At 50.0% G+C, this 18,241-nt stretch overlaps 1 protein-coding gene across 1 annotated transcript in view; it reads left to right on the top strand.

The window, feature by feature from the left end:
* Positions 1-18,241, top strand: part of HYDIN (HYDIN axonemal central pair apparatus protein) — a 105,112-nt gene that overhangs the window by 19,133 nt on the left and 67,738 nt on the right. The window contains exons 8-11 of the mRNA XM_019619791.2: positions 5,567-5,768; positions 8,922-9,105; positions 15,074-15,173; positions 18,072-18,190. Coding sequence (XP_019475336.1) covers positions 5,567-5,768; positions 8,922-9,105; positions 15,074-15,173; positions 18,072-18,190 — 605 coding nt within the window. The remainder of the gene's footprint in view (positions 1-5,566; positions 5,769-8,921; positions 9,106-15,073; positions 15,174-18,071; positions 18,191-18,241) is intronic.

The raw sequence follows: 18,241 nt of genomic DNA, 5'->3' as shown, positions 1-18,241 counted from the left end.
AGAGAAGCGTGAAGGAAATGTATATGTAGTGAAAATCTGGCCTTGATGCTCTGCGTGTCCATACTGCTCCACGCCCCCCATTATGTGTGTCTGTATGCATGAAGTCCCAGCCCACACTGAAATGGAGGGGGCTTGAGGTGTTCTGGGCTGCTGCACGTCCCTGTTTGTCACCTTGACATCAGGTTGGTGGTGTGAGAAAGAGCTGATGAACCCGGCCTGGTAAGCCTTTCTGCTGGGAAGGGTCCTGCATGTGGCACCACAAAGTGTCTGGCTGTTGCCTTGGGTCCTCCTGGATGACTCCCAGCCCACACTATGTGGATATGGGAAAACAAAATCAGTGGATTTGAAACCAGACTCAACCAAGCCCATATGTGTAAAGCTTAGTTATTCTTTTAGCTCTCAAGCAGTTCTCAAGTGAGATGCCCAGGATGCATATGAACAGGGTAGCATGAGATCAGTGAGAGGATGCTCAGGCTATGGAACGCATGACGGGTTCCCAGAGCTGTGACAGAGGTGGAAAACTGATTCACCAGTCTCATGGAACCAAGGAATGATCTCTATGTCAGATGCTTTATTGCGGTGACCAGAGATGGGCTGGCTGTAGAAAGGAGGTGCTGGAGAAGCACTGGGAAGTGTGGAAGGAGAAGCCCTTCTCTTCACCCTGCAGTCCTGCCTCCCGTTGGACTCCAAGAAGCACTGCAGTATGACACAAGGGGTGATCTCTGAGCTGTGGGACCCCATTCTGGGTTTCTGCTTGGCTGTTTGTAGCACCTGTGAGCCTTGGAGGACTTGTGCAGCTCTGAAATGACTCTGTACAACTGTTCTTTTGTTTTGTTTTTTTTTTTCCCATTGGCCACCGCATCCCTTGGGATCCTTTTGTCAGCACAGGAAGCTTCAGTAATTAGCAAAGCCCCACTGAGCTTGTGCAGAGCTGACAGACACTACATACTGAGATGCTTTTATTGCTGTCAGTGATAAAAGTAATTTGCAGATCATTTTTCCTTCCTTTGTGAGACTGTGATGCAGAAGCCTGAGGCCAGGATGTTTGAGGGGAGAGATCAGAGGTGGTGAATTTTAGGAGACATATCCAAGCAGAGCCAGCCCTCAAGCAAGAATGTCTGCTCTGTTACTGTCCTTCCTGCTCGTGGTGCAGAGCTCCAGCAAGCAGCTCCTTGGGATGAGGTGCAGGCTGGCAGTCCTTGAGCAAGAGCCCTATCCTAAAGCAGATCTCAGCTTGTTTGCTAAGGGCCAGACCCGGGCTCACCGTGCTCCTTGGGCTCTGCATGCTCAGAGCAAAGAGGGGAGAGCTCAGCTCCTTGAGCAATTGCAACAAGGGCAGGTGGAAGGTGCCAGCAGCATCTGCCTGCAGCTCTGCAGCTGTCAACCAGATTGGGTGAGTTTTTGCTGTGTTGGGTTGTTGTGGCCTGTGGGTTTTCCCATTGCAAGTAGATGAAGTGACACACAGATTGGCCTCTGGAGCCCCGTGTGCTAGCTGCCAGCTTGTGGGAAAAAATGGGTGTTTCATCTCAAATGGGAGCTATGAGATCAGAGGGAAAATTAAAGGCGTGTTTAACCATAACAAATTAAGAAGCTGATGTGGAGCTCTTCAGTCACCCATGGAGTGACAGCACCATGGAACTGGACACGGTGTGATAGAGACATTGGGGTCTGGTGGGGATGGCGGGTGGCTGCAGAGAGTGTATCAGTGGTGTTGTAGAGGCCGTGTCCCATCATCGATGGGCAAGGAGGAGCTGTCAGCTGCAGTTGTTCTGCTCCTGCATGGGTGGGGGATGTGAGCCAGGAATTCCACCACTTTGGGATGCTGAATCCCTTTGTCCAGCACCAGTTTTACCAGTGCTGGTAAATGCACAACGAGGGCTTTGTGGTGTGCTGGTGATGGCTGTAACCATGCAGGAAACTTGTTGAATCTCAACATGCTTTCTTTTAATTGCTGCTTGAGGCTAAACAAGTGAATGGGTCTGCCAGCACCCCTGAATCACAGCTACCAGCAGGGATAAAGCATCAGGTAACAGCACTGCCCTGCTGTCATCTCCATCTGTGTTCACGTAGGCTTTGGAGGGGTCAACTGCCTCTCTACAGCTGTTTTCTTCCCTTAAGAGCCTCCTTTCCACCAAGGGTCTTGTCATTCATCTTGGAATTGCAATCGGTGGCTTCCGGGAACTTGTTTGAGAATGAAATGAAAATCCTATTGATTCAGTCAGCAGAGCAAACCTTTGCCTTTCTCTTTTTTTTTTCCACCCACTGATTGATGCGAACAGGCAGTAGGGTTTAGCTGAAGCTCAGCCCTTGCTGTGCTTCGCATTCCTGACATCACTCAAGGCAGAACGCTCTCATTTGTCCTAACTGCAGCCAGGATGGAGCAGGCGTGCTTTTCTTCCCTGAGCAAACTCGCTGCTTCTTACAAGAACTTAGTTTTGGTCCCTTGAAAAGTTCCTTTGTCCTCGGAAGGGGTTGGGATCTGCCCAGCATTGATCTAGCCATGCAGGTTCATGCAGACCAGGAGTTGTGATCATCTTGGGTAACACACAGAGGGGAAAAACGTGGGGACCGTGGGCTGCTGGGTGAAAAAGCTGGTGGTGCATGGCGTGCTTTCCTTCCTCCACCGCTGAGAATTCCCAGCACTTTGCCTAGTTCCTGCCTGATTTATAGCCTTGCCTGCCTGGGAGGTAGGTGAGCAGAGGGAGGTGATTTTTGGAAGCAAATGAGGTGTAAAGTTAACGTAGCTCTGTGTTGATAGTGGCAGCGCTGCACCAGACCGAGGGCTGGTAACTGATATCCCATACAGCTGCACGGTTATGGGCTTTTATAGCTCAGATCAATGAGAGTGAGGGGGTCTAATTTCTCCCCAGAGTGCTTATTTATGTTGAAACAGCTAACAAATGGTTCTTGTCGTCGTTCCCCTTTTCTAGAACTGCTCTCAGTAATGACTTTTTTATACTGATTCAGATAAGGGTGTCCTACCTCCCACAAACCTTTGCCCCTCATGAGGGCCTTGCGAGTGGGGACAGATGGTCCCTTCTTGGCAGGAGAAGGGCTACCAACATTTATGCTGCATCTGTACTCAAACACCCCCACACAAATCCCTGCTATTGCAACCAGGGTGTTGTGCCAAGGCAAGCACAGCTTCCTAGGCTTGGTGCAGGGAGATGGACTAGGAAATGGCCTCAAGTTGCCCCAGAGGAGGTTCAGGTTGAATGTTAGGAGCAATTTCTGCTCCAAAAGAGCAGTGCTGCAGTGGCACAGCTGACCAGGGATGGGGGGGTATCACTGTCCCTGGAGGTGTCGCAGAGCTGTAGGGATGTGGCACTGAGGGATGTGGGCACACTGGGCTGGGCTGGGGTTGGATTTGGTGGTCTTAGAGGTCCTTTCCAACTTCAGTGCAAGAGGAGCCTGTTTTGCTCAATGGAGAGGTCACAACTGCCACGTTGGCCATTGCCAAGCAGTCATTGCTTTCTGTCTGCCCCCATTTCTGTCTCAGGGCTGCTTGCGTTTGGGGCAGAACCCTCTTGTTGCCGTGGGCTGGCTGGAAGGAACAGCAATATGCTGTCCATGTGACAGGAGCAGGAGAATTATTTATCCCAGATCAATCCAGAGCTACAATAACACCTTCTGAGCAAAGAGCTTGGCTTTATTTTTCTTGTGTTTCTGGTGATATATTGGCAGGATCTGTCTCCTTGGCTGTGTTTATAGCAGAGATGAGAGCAAGACAACCTTCTGACAAGCTGAGTGAATGAAAATAAACTTGCTTTCTGTGCTACCCAGCTATTCCAGGGTTGGCTTGGGCTCCCCTAGAAGAGGTGAGGGGATGCAGCAGAATATTTGTCTTGTTTCCAGCTTCCTTAATAGAGCAGTGATCAACAAAGGGGAAAGTGCCAGCTGTGATTGGTAGGAAAGCATTCTTCATAAAACCCTAAATTTGTTTTGAAATCTTGTTTAAGAATTCCCTCATCCATTCATTGAGATGTACTTCCAGGCTAAACAAAACTTGTCGTTCTATTTCAGAGCAATTTGTGCTTCTCTGGAAACTATTCCCTCTTGCAGTATGCAGCTCATGTAGTATGAAGAGAATTCTGAAAGGTGCTCTGGCTTTTCTAAATCTCCCCTTTTTTAACTCTTTCCTGCAGAAATAGGGCCCAGGGAGGATGGCCCACTACTAGGTTCCTCTCTTGAGATTACAAAAGCTTACGGTGTGTGAAGATGCCTGCGCCTGCAGTCGTGCAGATGAATGCTGGAATAAAAGAGCAGTGTTTCAGTGTGCATATTTCAGAAGTGCACAACCCAGAGCATCTGCTGTAAGGGTGCATAAACCCAACTCTCGGCTTCCATTTCAGGCATTGCTTTGTTGAGGTTGCAGAAGATGAGCTGTCTTGTTCTTTCTGTCGAAAGTGTATCCAAAGCGTGCAAGGAGGAGGGAACTGACAGCCTGGAATAAGGCAGTGTTGTGTAAATAATGGTAGGGCCAGTAAGTCTGGGTCCAGGGGATGTTACAGTAGAGCAGAGTGGCTTGTCCCCAAGAGCAGCAGCAGGGGATGCTGGGCAGAGCATGGAAGTGTGCATATGCCATGTTCCCCCGCGGCCCTGGGGCTGGCAGTTCTCAGGGCTGGAGGCTTTAGTCTCATCTTTGTTTAATAGCTGCTGATGGTTTTGTCTCCTGAGAATGTGTCCAGGTGCTCTCTGGGTGTAGAGCTGTGAGCCTCCATCCTATGGCGATGTGTTCCGAACGAATGAGCATTCCTTGATAAAAGCACTGCTGTTTGTTCAGTGTAACTTCTGGGAATGTTATCTCAGATTCTTGTCTTATGAAAAATTGTACCATTCTATGATTTCTTGGGTCAGGGCTCCTCTGGTTGACTCTGTGCCGTGTACTCCTTGAAGAGGAAGGGCAATGGTCTGACTCTTCTAAACTTCTTTTTTCTATGATAAATTATCCGTTGTAATATATTCCCTTATGCAAAAAGGATTGTCCACTCCTTGGAAAAGTCGCTGGTTCTCTCACAATGTAGACGTAACTTGAATGCCTACCATTGTAACTCCCTTAAAAGACTTGAAGGCTGAATTCCTTGCATGTGGGCTGAGACAGATGGATGACTGTAGAGATTTGCGATTTTAAGGATGAATCTGGCTTCATTCCCCAAAAAGAAGGGGGTCTCTTTTCCCAGAGCCAACACCATTCTACTGCATTATGGCTGGATGTGCGGTGGGCAATTGCTGTTATGCTATGGTAGGATTTATTGAGTCCATCCAGCACATGTCCGGCTCTGTCCTTGTTACGTGGCAGCCTTTAAGACATCTTCACAAAACACAACAAGGGTGGGCACACCTTCTACACCTCTGTTCTCACCTGCATCCCATTCTGCTGTAGGCTTTACTTGTTCCTCTGAACATCCCTTTGGCCTCTGTGCATCTTTCTTGTCAACAAGAAGGGCCGAGAACTGCCAATCCAGCTAAAAGCTGTTGCTAATTGTTGTTAGCAGTGCTTTGCTCTGTTCCTTGTGCTTCCACCAGCAAATGAGCTGAGCGAAGGCTCTCTTTTGCTTTATTCCAGGTGAAGATGTTCTCACGAGCCTGTATGGAGCGGCGGTGGATGTCAACATCAGGCTGGACAGGAACTCCTTGATGATTGCAAAGACTTACCTCACGCTGGCAAACCACAGATCTGTAGTCATCCACAACCGGAGTGAGATCATAGCCCACTTCCAGTGGAAGGCTTTTGTTACTCAGGAAGAGGAGGATCAGCAGAAGCTGAGGTTGGTGTGATAGATTCATTTCAGGGTGATGCTCTGCCAGGGGTATAGCTCGTGCATGGCATCAAGTGGCATTGGTGGTTTTGAATGTCCTAGGATGAGTAAACCATCAAAAGCATCAAGATGGGATAATGCAGCTCCGTTCTTCCTGTTCCATTTTTGCCTTTATTCCAGCTGGGGACGCTCATTTGGGGAGGATATATTGATTGCAATGACTGCATTTCCTCAAATTGCAATTCCATGCTCTGTGGGAGCACAAACCCATGAGATCTCAGGATCCTGGGGATACAGAGGGTCCACAAGGCTGAGGGCTGCACTGAGAAGCAGCACTTAGCTATGCTATATGCAGCAATGTTATTATAAACCCACCGCAGTGCCTTCACTCCAGCTTTGATAGGAAGGTGTTGTAGAGCTCTTTGTTGGCTCAGCAGGTTCCTGCTGTGGGGTATCAAGCAGTTTTGCCCTTCCCAGGTTTCCAGCACGATAAGATTCTTCTGCCTGTCTTTAGAGGCTGGAGGGAGCTCTGGGGAGGAGGGGAGGTGGGGCTTGGAAGTACCTTTGTGTTCCTGCTCTGTGCGTCTGTGTGGCAGTGAGAGGTGGGGCAGGTAGTGACAATGCTGGAAGGGCCAAGGGTTGGACAGGTCCTTCAAGGAGTGCCTTTGGTGAAGCTGTGAGATTTCAGTCTTAGGCAGCAAAGAAACACAGCCTGGGGGATGATGAATTTGAAATTACACTTAAAAGCTTGAGCAATTTAGGGAATTGTGTGACTTTTCAGACTTGGATGGATGTAGGTACATTGGAGTTACTGCGAACCCGCAGCTGATCGGGAAACTGCCTTAAACTGGAGCACTTTTTAAGGGCTTCTGAGCAAATAAAGTTCAACATAATTAGGTCAGAAATGCCTTGAAGGCCAAAGCTAGTTTTCCACTGTTCTCTATTTTTAATTACACAGTGTGTGACTTCCGTGCAAGCTCAATGTGTTAAAAGAAACCTCGTGACCTTCTCTTGGTGCTTCCCCAAACGACTCCTTCAGCATCTCTTCCCACCTGCCTGTCTCACACTGAACTCTGAGTCATCCAAAGCAACCAGGTTTCCTCACAGTTAACTTCCACCTGATTTTTTTCCCCCCAGTTACATCTGATGTCATGCCAGTTTGTGTACTGGGCTTTGGCCAGAGCGTTCTGGTCTTCCTTGCTGCAGGCCTTTGGAAGCATCCTAGCTCCAATGCTAGAGCCCTGCTGTCATCCTTTTGATGCACACCATGCCATTATCTTCCTGCTTGCTGGGGCTGCCCATCCTGGGAGGTGAATCTGAACCTTCCATGGTGCCCAGAGCTCTGTACTTCTGTCCAGGAATCAGTCACCTTCGTCCACAAGGAGCATGCTCGGTTCCTTGAGGCAACAGCATCTATGCAGAACAGTTGTGCTTTGCACAGGAAGCTCCAGAACTGAACTGAAATTGAGAGCACAACAATGCTGGAACTAGGGCTAGTGTGACCTCCTTTTCAGATAATTCATTTGGGCTTGAAATTATGGGAAGCCAGTAACTCTGCTGCGTCTTTGTGCCCTGTGTGCCCACATCTGCTGCTTTGCCTTGCAGCGTGGTGGGCACTCACACGGTGGGGATCCTACAAAAGGTGCCTTCACAGTCTCTGTGTAAATAGATAGATTAAAGGAACCTCTGTAATAAACATGATTGCACTTGGATTGAGCGTGCATGCTTGGGTGCCCCAAGATGTTCACCTTGGAGCCCACACCAGGTAAGCCTGTGTTTTTGCACTGTTTCTCTGCAGCCAAGGAAGAGACAACCCAACATAAGAGAAGCCCTTGAGGTCTCAGAACAGTTCTTCATGGGTCCTCATCTTCAAAGCAGTGCAGGACCCTGCGTTTGGATGTGACCCTCAATGTGGATCATTAGGAATGTCAGGGTTCTGCTCTGTCCCCCTCCTGGAGGACTTCCTGGGATCCCATGGTGGAATCACTGCCCGTGGATGGAGACTGGGCTCAGGCTTGCTCACCTCAGTGACCTTTCCTAATCCACTGCTTTGTAGGTCAGCCATGGAGAAAGATTTCCTATTACACTATGGGGAGCTAGCCAAAGCAAGTATTTTTGGCACTGGTGACAGCATTTGCCTGAGGCTCTGTCTGTGTGCAGCTAGTAACGGCTGTGACTGTATTTCCTTTCTAATTGCATTTGAATTTAGCTGGGTGATGACTGCTATCCTTTTCCTTCTACGTCACCTCAATTTGCTGCATATGGGGCCTTCCACCCACTCCTCTGGAGCTGTAACCTGCTGGGTCTTTGTGGCTGAGGACTGTTGTGTGAAGGGGGACAGCAACATAACAAGCCACAGTGCTCTCTTCTCATCTCTTTGTTGTGATCTTTGAGCACCAGAATTATTTCTGCTGTGGCCACTGGTGTGGGGAGAGAGAACTGAGGTTCTGCTGAAAGAGCCCAGAAGAAGAGAGAATATGAGGTTGTTCAAGGCTAGCCTCGAGGGTCTGAATTCAGAGGTACTGGTTCTGACTTATTTATTGGGAATGCTTAGTGAAGTCTCTTCCACTCTTTATGGGTGTAAAACCACCAATTTCACTGAGGTGACGTGATGTCTGAGTTCATGAGTTTGTTTTAGGGTGGTGGGAGACCTATCATGGAAAGACCTACAGGGAACAGAAGCAGATACTGTGCCGTGGTCCAGTGGGGAAAGCAAAAGGCTGATGCTGGGGAAATGCAGCTGAGATCCAATCTCTTCCCCCTCCCCAACCCTTTCTAGAGGAAAGCACTGCAGTGGTTGCCCTTGGTACTTCTGTTCTCTGCCTCCCCTTGAGCAGCTCTGTGGATGGGAGAGGCCATCTGAGGTGATGGACGGACGCTCCATCGGTTGGCAGCTTTGGGCCAGGAGCTCTTTTGAGGGGTGCTAGCTTTCAAAAACACATTCTTAGCTTGCAAGCAAGGGGCAAAGCACCCTGCCGTGCTGGTGAATGGGTGGTGATGACATGATCCATGTGGGACCCCGGGCTCTGGGTGAGCCCCTTGCTGTGCTGCAGCTGCTGCTCCCCACTGAGCACGTTGCCGGCCCTCCTTTTACACGGCAGCCTCTGCAAATGTGTTGCTTATCCAATTATCCGCTTGGTTTGTCTCTCCCCGTGGCTCCAGGCTGTGTCACAGGCTGCGGAGGCAGGAGGAGGATGAGATGGATCGCTTTGCTGATGAGTGCGTGGTGGATCCCTCTCTGCGGGAACGCCTCTCCGTTCTGTCCCGTGTCTTCCAGAACCACCGTGCAAAAGTGCAGGGAGACTCCATGCTCTTCTCCGATGACGTCTTTGCCATCGAGCCAGTGGTAAGCAACACCTGAGACCTGCCTCCTGTTCTTCCTCCAATGCAGGCTGCGTTGCCCCGTGGCACCGCTTGGCTTTCCCTACTGGGGAATGGAGGTGGGAGTAACTTCCACTCAGCCCTGCGGTTGAGGGCTCTCTGATAGCGTATGGGCCACTTGTGGTCAGCTGCTGTTTGCTGACTGTGAGTTCCTCTCCTCTGTGCACCTGTCTGAAACGTGCTTGGAGCTTGCAGAGATATCAGTTTGGGCCCATCTTACTTATACTGTATGGGAGTTAACAAAGGACATTAGAGCACTGTCCGTTCGTGTATTAACCCTGCCCTCAACAAAGCAAAAGGAGGCCAAATTCAGGTTTAATCACGGAAAAGCCAATCCCTTCCTGTAGTCTGGATTTGCACCATGTCTGTGTCTCCTATGTGAGTCACCTGTGAGCTGGACACAAGACTGGCAGGTAGAAATAGGCTTTTTACTGCACGTAGGTACAGAAATATTTTTGATTTTCTGCGTATTTAAGCAAAACTCCAGTTTATTTCAATCAACCAGGGCACCTTGTGGTGCATGGAGCAGTGTTTGGAGCATATCCCAGGGCTCAGGTCTGGAGGGAGGTGTTTCCAGCATCACCCATCTTCTGACTTCCTTTAGTTATGGAACAATCAGCTCCTTGTTCAGAGTTGTGCTCATGTCTTTCTGTCCCCCTGCCTAGCACGAGGGTTCTTTTTCAACAAATAAAGTTCTCCTCTTTATCAAATGGCAGAATCTGAAAAGCTATCACTGTTCACTTCCATAACCTTCCCTCCAGTGATGGCTCCATGCCCTTCTGCTTTGATAGATGCCCTTTGTGCTCTGTCATGTAAATTCCACCCAAAGATGGGACCTTGGTGCCTTGGCTGACCTTCTGGCAACAATAGTGGCTGCTTCCCTTCCTCCCAAACATCACCCATGGTGCCTGAGAGCACCTGGTGGAAATGATCAGACCCTTGTGACAAGGGACTGATTGATGGATGAATTCATGTTTATTACCCTCAGACTGTTTGCAGAGGTCAGGAAGCTGTTGGTGCCATAGCAGCCTCGTGACCTTTCTGGGCAGGATGGCTTTGCAGACCTCGTGCAGAAGATTTACTGCCATCTGTAGAAGCTGCAGCAGATCACTTCAGTCCACACAGGGTTAACTCGCTGATGAAAAATAATAACAAAAAAAGAAGAGAAGGCAGTGATTTTGGAGCTACCACGTGACCATAAACATTTTGAGCAGCCGTCCAAGCCTGTGGGAAACAAGCTGTTATGCAACTCTGACTTTCTAAGCGCATCTCCAAGTCAGTTTAATTTATTTTTGCAAATGCACAGGGTCTGTCAGCAGAAGCAGCTGTGCTGGAAGCCCAGGTGGCTACCACAGGGCACAGCCCTTTCTTTTTGCTGCATCCTCTCCACCACAGCCAAGCTGTAAACACGTGGGAGCTGACTCTTTGGAAATGGAAACCAATGGGTGGGGAGGATGCAGACTTGTTACTGTCCCACTGCCCTTGACGAGTCATCACTGTCCTGTTATCAGGAGTGATCCCTTGGTGTTGCATGTGAGCTCTGAGATCTGTGAGAGCCCCAGGTCACGGAGTTGTGGGTGTGGGGGATCCTGCAGCTGGGAAGCATCCACAGCAGAGCTCACTGCACAACACTTTTGGCAGAAGGCACCATCTCATCTGGAAGCACTGGTCCATCCCACGGCTCGGTGTGGGTTCGGTTATTTACGGCCAGAGGCAGATGTGAGCAACGGCACCGCTGTTCCCATCAGTGCCCTGAACTAGCAGGGTGCACCATGGCATCGCTTCACTAGCAGTCGAACAAGAGGTGATGACCCCAAGTGGGGGGATGGTCAGGTTGGATAATGGGAAAAATTCTTCTCCAGAAGAGTGGTGGGGCACTGACACAGCTGCCCAGGGAATGGGGGTTGTCACTGTCCTTGGAAATGGTCAAGAACCATGTGGATGTGGCACTGAGGGACATAGAGGTCTAGAGCTCTCACAGGCATGGGTGGATGGTTGGACTAGATGATCTTGGTGGTCTTTCCAACCTCAACAATTCTATGATTCAGTGCCCCTGTTTCCATGATCTTTTGTGCAATGTCCTCTGCTTTTTTTTGTGCTGCACCATCCACCCACTCCGTGCAGCCTGTCCAGGGCTGATGTAATGCCAGCAGCATTGCAGTATCACATTCCCAGCACCTCGTTGTTGGGTTTCTATCCTGGATAGCATCCATGGGAGTTCTGTCTGCCCTCAGTGGCTGCTCAATGCTGGGGGCTTGAGTCTCACACACCAACCTCAAAGGGCGGGTAATGAAGCATATCCTTTTAACCAGCAGCCATTCTTCTCCCCTGGGGTAGCAAGAACGTGGTGAGGAACCTCTTCCACAGTCTACTTTAATTTCCCAGGAGAAATAGCTCGTAATATTTTCTAGCTTTATAGTCTGACATACAGCAGTAATGAACGGAGAAATGACTGTTATAGTTATATATAGTTATGCCTGTCTTAAAGGGGTTTGTTTTAGTCATGGAACAGTAGAATAAAATGTAACTGATAATTTCTTCTTGCCCTCCAACCTTTGAATCAATCTGTCCATCTGACAGGGACAGGCTGCCAAAAGTTTTCCATGCGAATGCATGGAATCCTGCAGAAGAGTGACTTCACATCAGCTCAGGAGACTGAGCCTTTTAACAGCTGGTTCTGGCTTTCTAGTGCTGGATGAGTGCAAGGCTCCACTAGCAATGCTGCATTAGAACCATTGCAGAGCTGTGCTGGTGCACAGAAGTGGTATCTTATCCATAGGAGTTGGAGTCAGACCCTACAGTCTGACACATTGCTTCTAGGATGTCTTTTAGGAGGTTCCCACTGCTGTAGCTACAATGGCTCCCAGTGGCAACGCAGGAATAAGGCAGTTTCCTTCTCTAGCATGGCTCCTACACACCCCATGTGGTGTATTCTTTCTCCTGTTCAGGGCTAGAGAAAATGAGCTCTGAGAACCAAGGAAGTGTGGGCATTGTTGTTTCAACTCCCGAGGTGGGGTGGTCCAAAGTTGAGAAGATCCATAGGGATTCCTCCAACAGGCACTGAGCTGCGTGTCTGCAGGGAGCACCTCTGCAAACACACCCAGGGCTGGGGGATGGCGTGCACCTGTGCTTTCTGGGGCCAGCACTCCTCTGGTGTGTTGGAGAGACCCCAAAGCAGACGAAGGGGCTGTCCTCATTGCCTGCCTTTGACACAAAAGTCAGGGTTTAGGGTTGGTGGATAACACTGGATGGTAGCCCAAAGGTTAGTTCCTATAGGTTATCCTATGTCTTAAGGATGTGGCTTGGTGGGCATGATGGAGATGGGTTGATGGTTGGATTGCAGCTCAACTTTAAATCTCCAGCTTGGATAGAGAATCTTTAAGGTTGGAAAAGACTACTCAGATCATCTGGTCCAACCATCAGTCCACCCCCTTGGTGCGCACTAACCCACATCCTTAAGATACAGGATAACCTATAGGAAGCCTCGGGCTATCAGCCAATGTTCTCCCAAACACCTGACTGTTACGGCCTTGAAGAATCAGCCCTTTTTCCTTGTGGACCCTGGGACCACTTTTTGGGAAGCTGGAGCTGAAGGTCATCACCACCCCAAGAAGAGTGTTGGTTGTACCACAGGAGTTGGGATGAGCTGTGCTGTGGGCAAGATCCTTGCTGTGCCTCCACTTCTGCCTGCTGCTAAGCAGGGAGCTGGGATTTGCTGAAATACATCTGTTACGAAGCTTTCCATGAGCTCTTCCCTTCTGTAGCTGCAGTGGCTTCCAGCCCTGTTTCTGAGCTGTCCCCGACTCCTTTCCCTACTTGCTGGCCCTGCACTCAGGTCCCCATGCACTGTCATGCTCTCCCTGCTGCTGCCTCTGTGTGGAATTGCTGGGGCTGTGCTCCAGCCAGCTCTATTTCTATCACAGATGTTCTCACAGTAGAGTTTCTCAAATCCCAAAGTCAGCTAAACTTGCTCAGCTAGAAAACTGCACCGTTGGTAGCAGATACATATTCATCAGGCCAATGGCTTTTTAATTTTCTTCCTTTCCTGCTTAGGTTCATTTTTTTTGCTTATGAATTGTATTGTGCTTGCTTCCATTAGTGGGAGATGTATTGCCTCTGTCAACCTTTGAGTAATAACCCAAATGCCCCCAAGTGTCCACAGGGCCAGTACGTCTGGCTGCGGGGCATAGAGCAGACTGGTTAGTACCATCCAGAAGCCATCTGCTGCCTTTCACTGGGAGAACCTTGGCTGGTCTGGATCGAAGGAGAGATGCACTCTGACCTTCCCAGGCAGGGCTGGGCTAAGAGAGAGCTTGTTCTGTCCAGCTATAAGCAATACAACCAGTAATGATGACACGGTGTAAAATCTCACCCTGCTTTTCCAAATATGTTTAAAGCTGGGGAAAGCACTGCAATAGAGAGTGGCTTGGCTGTCATCTTCACAAAATGATTGAATGGCCTGGGTTGACCTCCTTGGGCACCCTATTCCGGGGCTTCACCACCTTCTGTGCACCATCATCCCCACAAAGACTCAAGCTGAGAAAGGACATTCCCAAAGTGGTGAGAGTGGTGGGAAAGCTTGAGGCCTTCACGTGGTACAGAGCACCGGGGCATTAAGCAGGAAGGATGGCACATCCTGTGTCCTGTAACTGGAGCACAGGGCCCGATGCTCAGTAGTAAGTGGGATGATCCCACTGTAGAGTGGCTCAGGGCAATCCAAGTAGAAGGCCCATTCGGGTTATATACTAGGAAAGCTAGCTCAAGCTTTCACTCCCCACTGCTGTTCATTCTTCTCTTGAGGATAAAAGTGCCAACACACACAGAGGATGGTGAGGCACTGGAGCAGGTTGCCCAAGGAGGCTGTGGATGCCCCATCCATGCAGGCGTTCAAGGCCAGGCTGGATGTGGCTCTGGGCAGCCTGGGCTGCTGGTTGGTGACCCTGCATACGGCAAGGGGTTGGAACTCAATGATCACTGTGGTCCTTTGCAAACCAACCATGGTTACGATGTCCTAATGGCACCATAAGGTTTTATCTTCATCCTGTTCCTTGCTAGAGAGAAACACTGCGCCACGAGAGGTTCAGGTGGGATATTAGGAACAGTTTCTTCTCAGAAAGAGTGGTGAGGCACTGGCACAGCTGCCCAGGGAGGTGGGATGTCATCATCCCTGAGGGTGTCCCAGGGCCATGAGGAAGTGCCACTGAGGAATGTGGTCCAGAGTGGTCACAGGCATGGGGTGATGGTTGGACTAGATGGTCATAGTGGTCTTTCCAACCTTAATGATTCTAAGATGTGGTGCTTGTCTTTGTTCTAGCTCTTTGAGAAGACTCTAAATCATTCTCTTCCTTCAGTCTTTCCCCATGGTGATGGGGAGGACTTCTTGGTGTTGGATGTGGTTCTCTCTGCCATGATGTCCCTGGGCAGGCAGTGTGCAGAGGAGCTGCTCGCAGCTGCAGCCCAATAACTCACCGTGTCTCTTTAATTTCCATGGGAACTGTCCTTTGAGCTGTGAGCAGCGAGCCGATGGGAAGTGTTACAGTTATTTAATATTTATGCCTCAGGAGTGCCGGAGGCTCCCATCAGTTCAAGGCTCGTCTGGACAAAGCACTGAGGATGCCCAGCAGCCAGCAGAATCACAGCCCCGCTTTGTTGATAGAAAATAGCTCTGCTCCCTGTCTCCTTCTATAAGCTGCATTTTTTATTCCTTGCAGGGTATCACTACAGCTAACAAAATGCCTCTGTCGGGTGCCAGTAAAGGTATGGGGTTGGGAACTTTATTTTTTTTACAGCCGATACCAAACTCTCATAAATTTTGTTGATGAATGTTCACTTGCTCCTTGCTCTTTGCTGATGCCCAGGTACAGGTTACAGTGTTTGAAACCAAGAAACGTGATGTTTGGAGGTAAACAGTTCACTGTCTGCTTCTGTTTTAGGAAGGAGACGTCTGGCCAAATTCTTCGGCTGAAATTAACGTGATCTTTAAACCCCGAGAAGCCAGGCTCTATCAGCAGACTGTCTACTGTGACATCTCAGGTGGGGCTCCCTGTCCCTCTTCCCTTGTGTGGTGGGGCACCAGCACTCCGTGCCAACCTGCTTCTGGTGCACTGGGAGGGTGGTGGTGAAGGGATGAGATATCAAGCCATGGATTTCCCCCAGCGCTGACCCTACAAGGACAAAGAACTCCGTACCAGGACAGCTTCTGGGGACAGGCACTGTGAACACACTCAACAGGTGGTGAGGCACTGGAACAGGTTGCCCAAGGAGGTTGTGGATGCCCCATCCCTGCAGGCATTCAAGGCCAGGCTGGATGTGGCTCTGGGCAGCCTGAGCTGCTGGTTGGCGACCTGCACACAGCAGGGGGTTGGAACTGGATGAGCATTGTGGTCCTTTTCAACCAAGTCTTTTCTATGCTTTACTGGTTCTATGTGCTGGGAGCAGGTGTGACCAGCCCACCCCAGGCCACCTTCCTTGCCCTTGCAGAGGTGGCAGCTTTGCTGTGCTAGCATAGGCAAGGAGTGCTTGCAGCAAGCTGCACGGTTCAGATTACCTTGCCCATCCTCCAGGGCTCTGTACGGTGCTGGTCAAGATGTTTCCAAGACGGAAAAGGGAACGTTGGGTTTTTCCCCATCAGAGAGGAAGAGATGGGACGCAGTGGTCCTCTAATTCTGGAGGATGCAGCCACCAGCACAGCTGCTTTGTGCCTTTCCTCTCCTTGGCCCTCTGAGCTGGCGGATACAGGTGTCATGAAACAGATTTTATTTATACAGTAATTGCACGGGGTTTGCTTGGCAAATGCCACCTCCAGTAATTACACAGGGCTTGTGTTAACAAACCATCTTCCTGCCTGCCAGCTGCAGTTGTTAGAGATGTGGAAGGGAAGGATTTACTTATAACGTTGCTCCCAAGGGATGCTTTGGCTCTGGGATCAGTGCTCTGGTGTTCATCGCTTTGCTGCAGCATCCTCAGAGGTTCCCCCCAGGAAGGCTGATCTGTGGCTGAGAGGTGGGGAAGCTGCTCTTGTGTGGTCCTGGACCAGCCTGGGTGTTATGGGAACGGAGCTGGGCAGAGGGTTCTGCTCTTGGAACAAGGGTCTGGCTCCTTGGGACTCCTGGAGGGCCCATGGGAGAGCTCAGCTCTTCCTCTGGCTGCCAGAAGGAGGACCTAAAGGTCATTTAAATTATGTGCCTACGCCTATTCCTTGTAAAACAGAGCACTGTCAAGACAAACTGTCAGAGTCAAGGTCCCTCGGTGCAGAGGGAATCTGAAGAAGCAACAGCGATGCTCAGCGGGGGAGTCAATTAATTTTGCTTCTCGTTTCCTCTAAGAAGCGTGACTGTTCTGTGTGTGTTTGCTTGCCATCACAAGTCCCCTCGGAGTGTGGTGTGCTGATGGTCGACGTGTCCTTTGCTGGGCATGTTTGGAAGCTTGGCCCCAGTGCAGCCCCATGCATGGCACAGCTAAATCTCACGTGCCTTGGCGGGTCATGGAGCAAGCACTGGTGGGTCAGGAGATTTGCAGAACCCATCAGCACCACACACCCTGCAAATCTGGCAGTAAAGGAATGGTTTGAAATTTGCTCTGGGCAAATATTTAAGCTCAGAATGAACTTTTAGTTGTTCATGCAAATAAAGCTGTGATTCTTGAGCTGCTGGAAGGAAGCACACAGAAGGCGAGGCGGTGCTCAGACACACAAATTTTGGTTTTGGATTAATCCGTGCTCAGAAGCATATTGTGTTGCAACTGATTTATGCTAAAAACTCCAAGCCATTCACAGACCCGGGCCACTGTAGTTGGAGGAGCCAGGTCCAGAATGGTGGACGCTCCCTTGTCTCGTGGTGGAGCTAAGATCCTACTAAGATCCAGGCTCTCATTGCACGATTTTGGGTGTGGATTTGGGGCTGAGGTCAAAAAGGAGGTGTGCCCTTGATCCCATCCATCCTGTGTGCTCCAGGGCATGGTTTTTGTGGTGGGAGGACTGCATGGCGCAGGTGGGCTGGGTGGAGGTAGAGAGAAGGGTCTCCATGGGCCTTCAGGAAAGGCTGAGGACATTCTGCAGAAGGAGAAGGATCGCCATTGATTGGTTTGCTTGCAGTGACCGTGGGATACATCTCTCAGGTGCATGAATTGAAGCTTCACAGTTTCATGGACAAAAGCTCGTTACTTGAATGTATTTGCCATTTCCTAAGAGCTTTGGTGGATTCAGATCTAGAGGTTTTAATGAAGGTGAAGCCACGCGTGATGCCAGATGGATAAATCTCTTGGCAGCAAACACCCAGTGCTGTGTCTTTTACAGTGTCTGTGAAATAGAAATCCACAGCCCTCCAATTAATGTCTGAGCTGCAAAACATAACTCTCATCTCTGCCATCAGCTGGCCTTTGGCTGCAGCCATTTGAAAGACGCTGAATTCAACAAAGCTCCATAGCTCTTGCTTTCTGACTTTTATCCAGCATCCTCATCTCATGGCTGCAAGATCAAAAAGTCAGTTGTCACTCAAAGGTCTGTTCCAGGAGAGTTTTCAAGTTGTGGTGTAGTCACTGCATTGTCATATCTGGGCTCATCTTTCCCACTGGAAATCATCTAGCATGTTCTGAATAACAATATAGAGCGGTGAGGCACTGCTGCCCAGAGCTGGGGGTGCTCCAGTAGATGGGTGGCCCTGAGCTGGTTGGGGCTGGGTGGGCTTTAAGGTCCCTTCCAAGCCAACCATGCTGTGATAAGATTCTGTGATCGCACAAAGAACTTGAAGGAAAGGAATGCTTTAGTGTGAAGCTACAACTCTTGGACTTTCTCCTTCTCTTTGTGCTCCTCACCTTCCATGCAGAGCAGAACGGGATGGCAGGGAGCCCCAAGCCAGCACGGGGATGGGAATTGGAATTGAGGTATTGGGGCAACAAAGGGAATCATTGCACTGAGATGGAAATTCCCCCCAGGCCGTGAGACCAGGCTGCCCCTGCGCATCAGAGGGGAAGGCGAAGGGCCCCGGCTGCGCTTCAGCTTTGACCAGCTGGACATCGGGAAGGTGTTTGTGGGCTCAGCCCACAGCTACGAGGTGAGTGGAGGAAACCCACCTGGCCCCCACCTGAGATCTGCTCCCTACAGA

The sequence above is a fragment of the Meleagris gallopavo genome, chromosome 13, assembly GCF_000146605.3.
Source record: "Meleagris gallopavo isolate NT-WF06-2002-E0010 breed Aviagen turkey brand Nicholas breeding stock chromosome 13, Turkey_5.1, whole genome shotgun sequence".
Taxonomy (NCBI): domain Eukaryota; kingdom Metazoa; phylum Chordata; class Aves; order Galliformes; family Phasianidae; genus Meleagris; species Meleagris gallopavo.
Note: the sequence above shows the minus strand (reverse complement) of the source record. Positions and strands in the feature narration are given on the sequence as shown.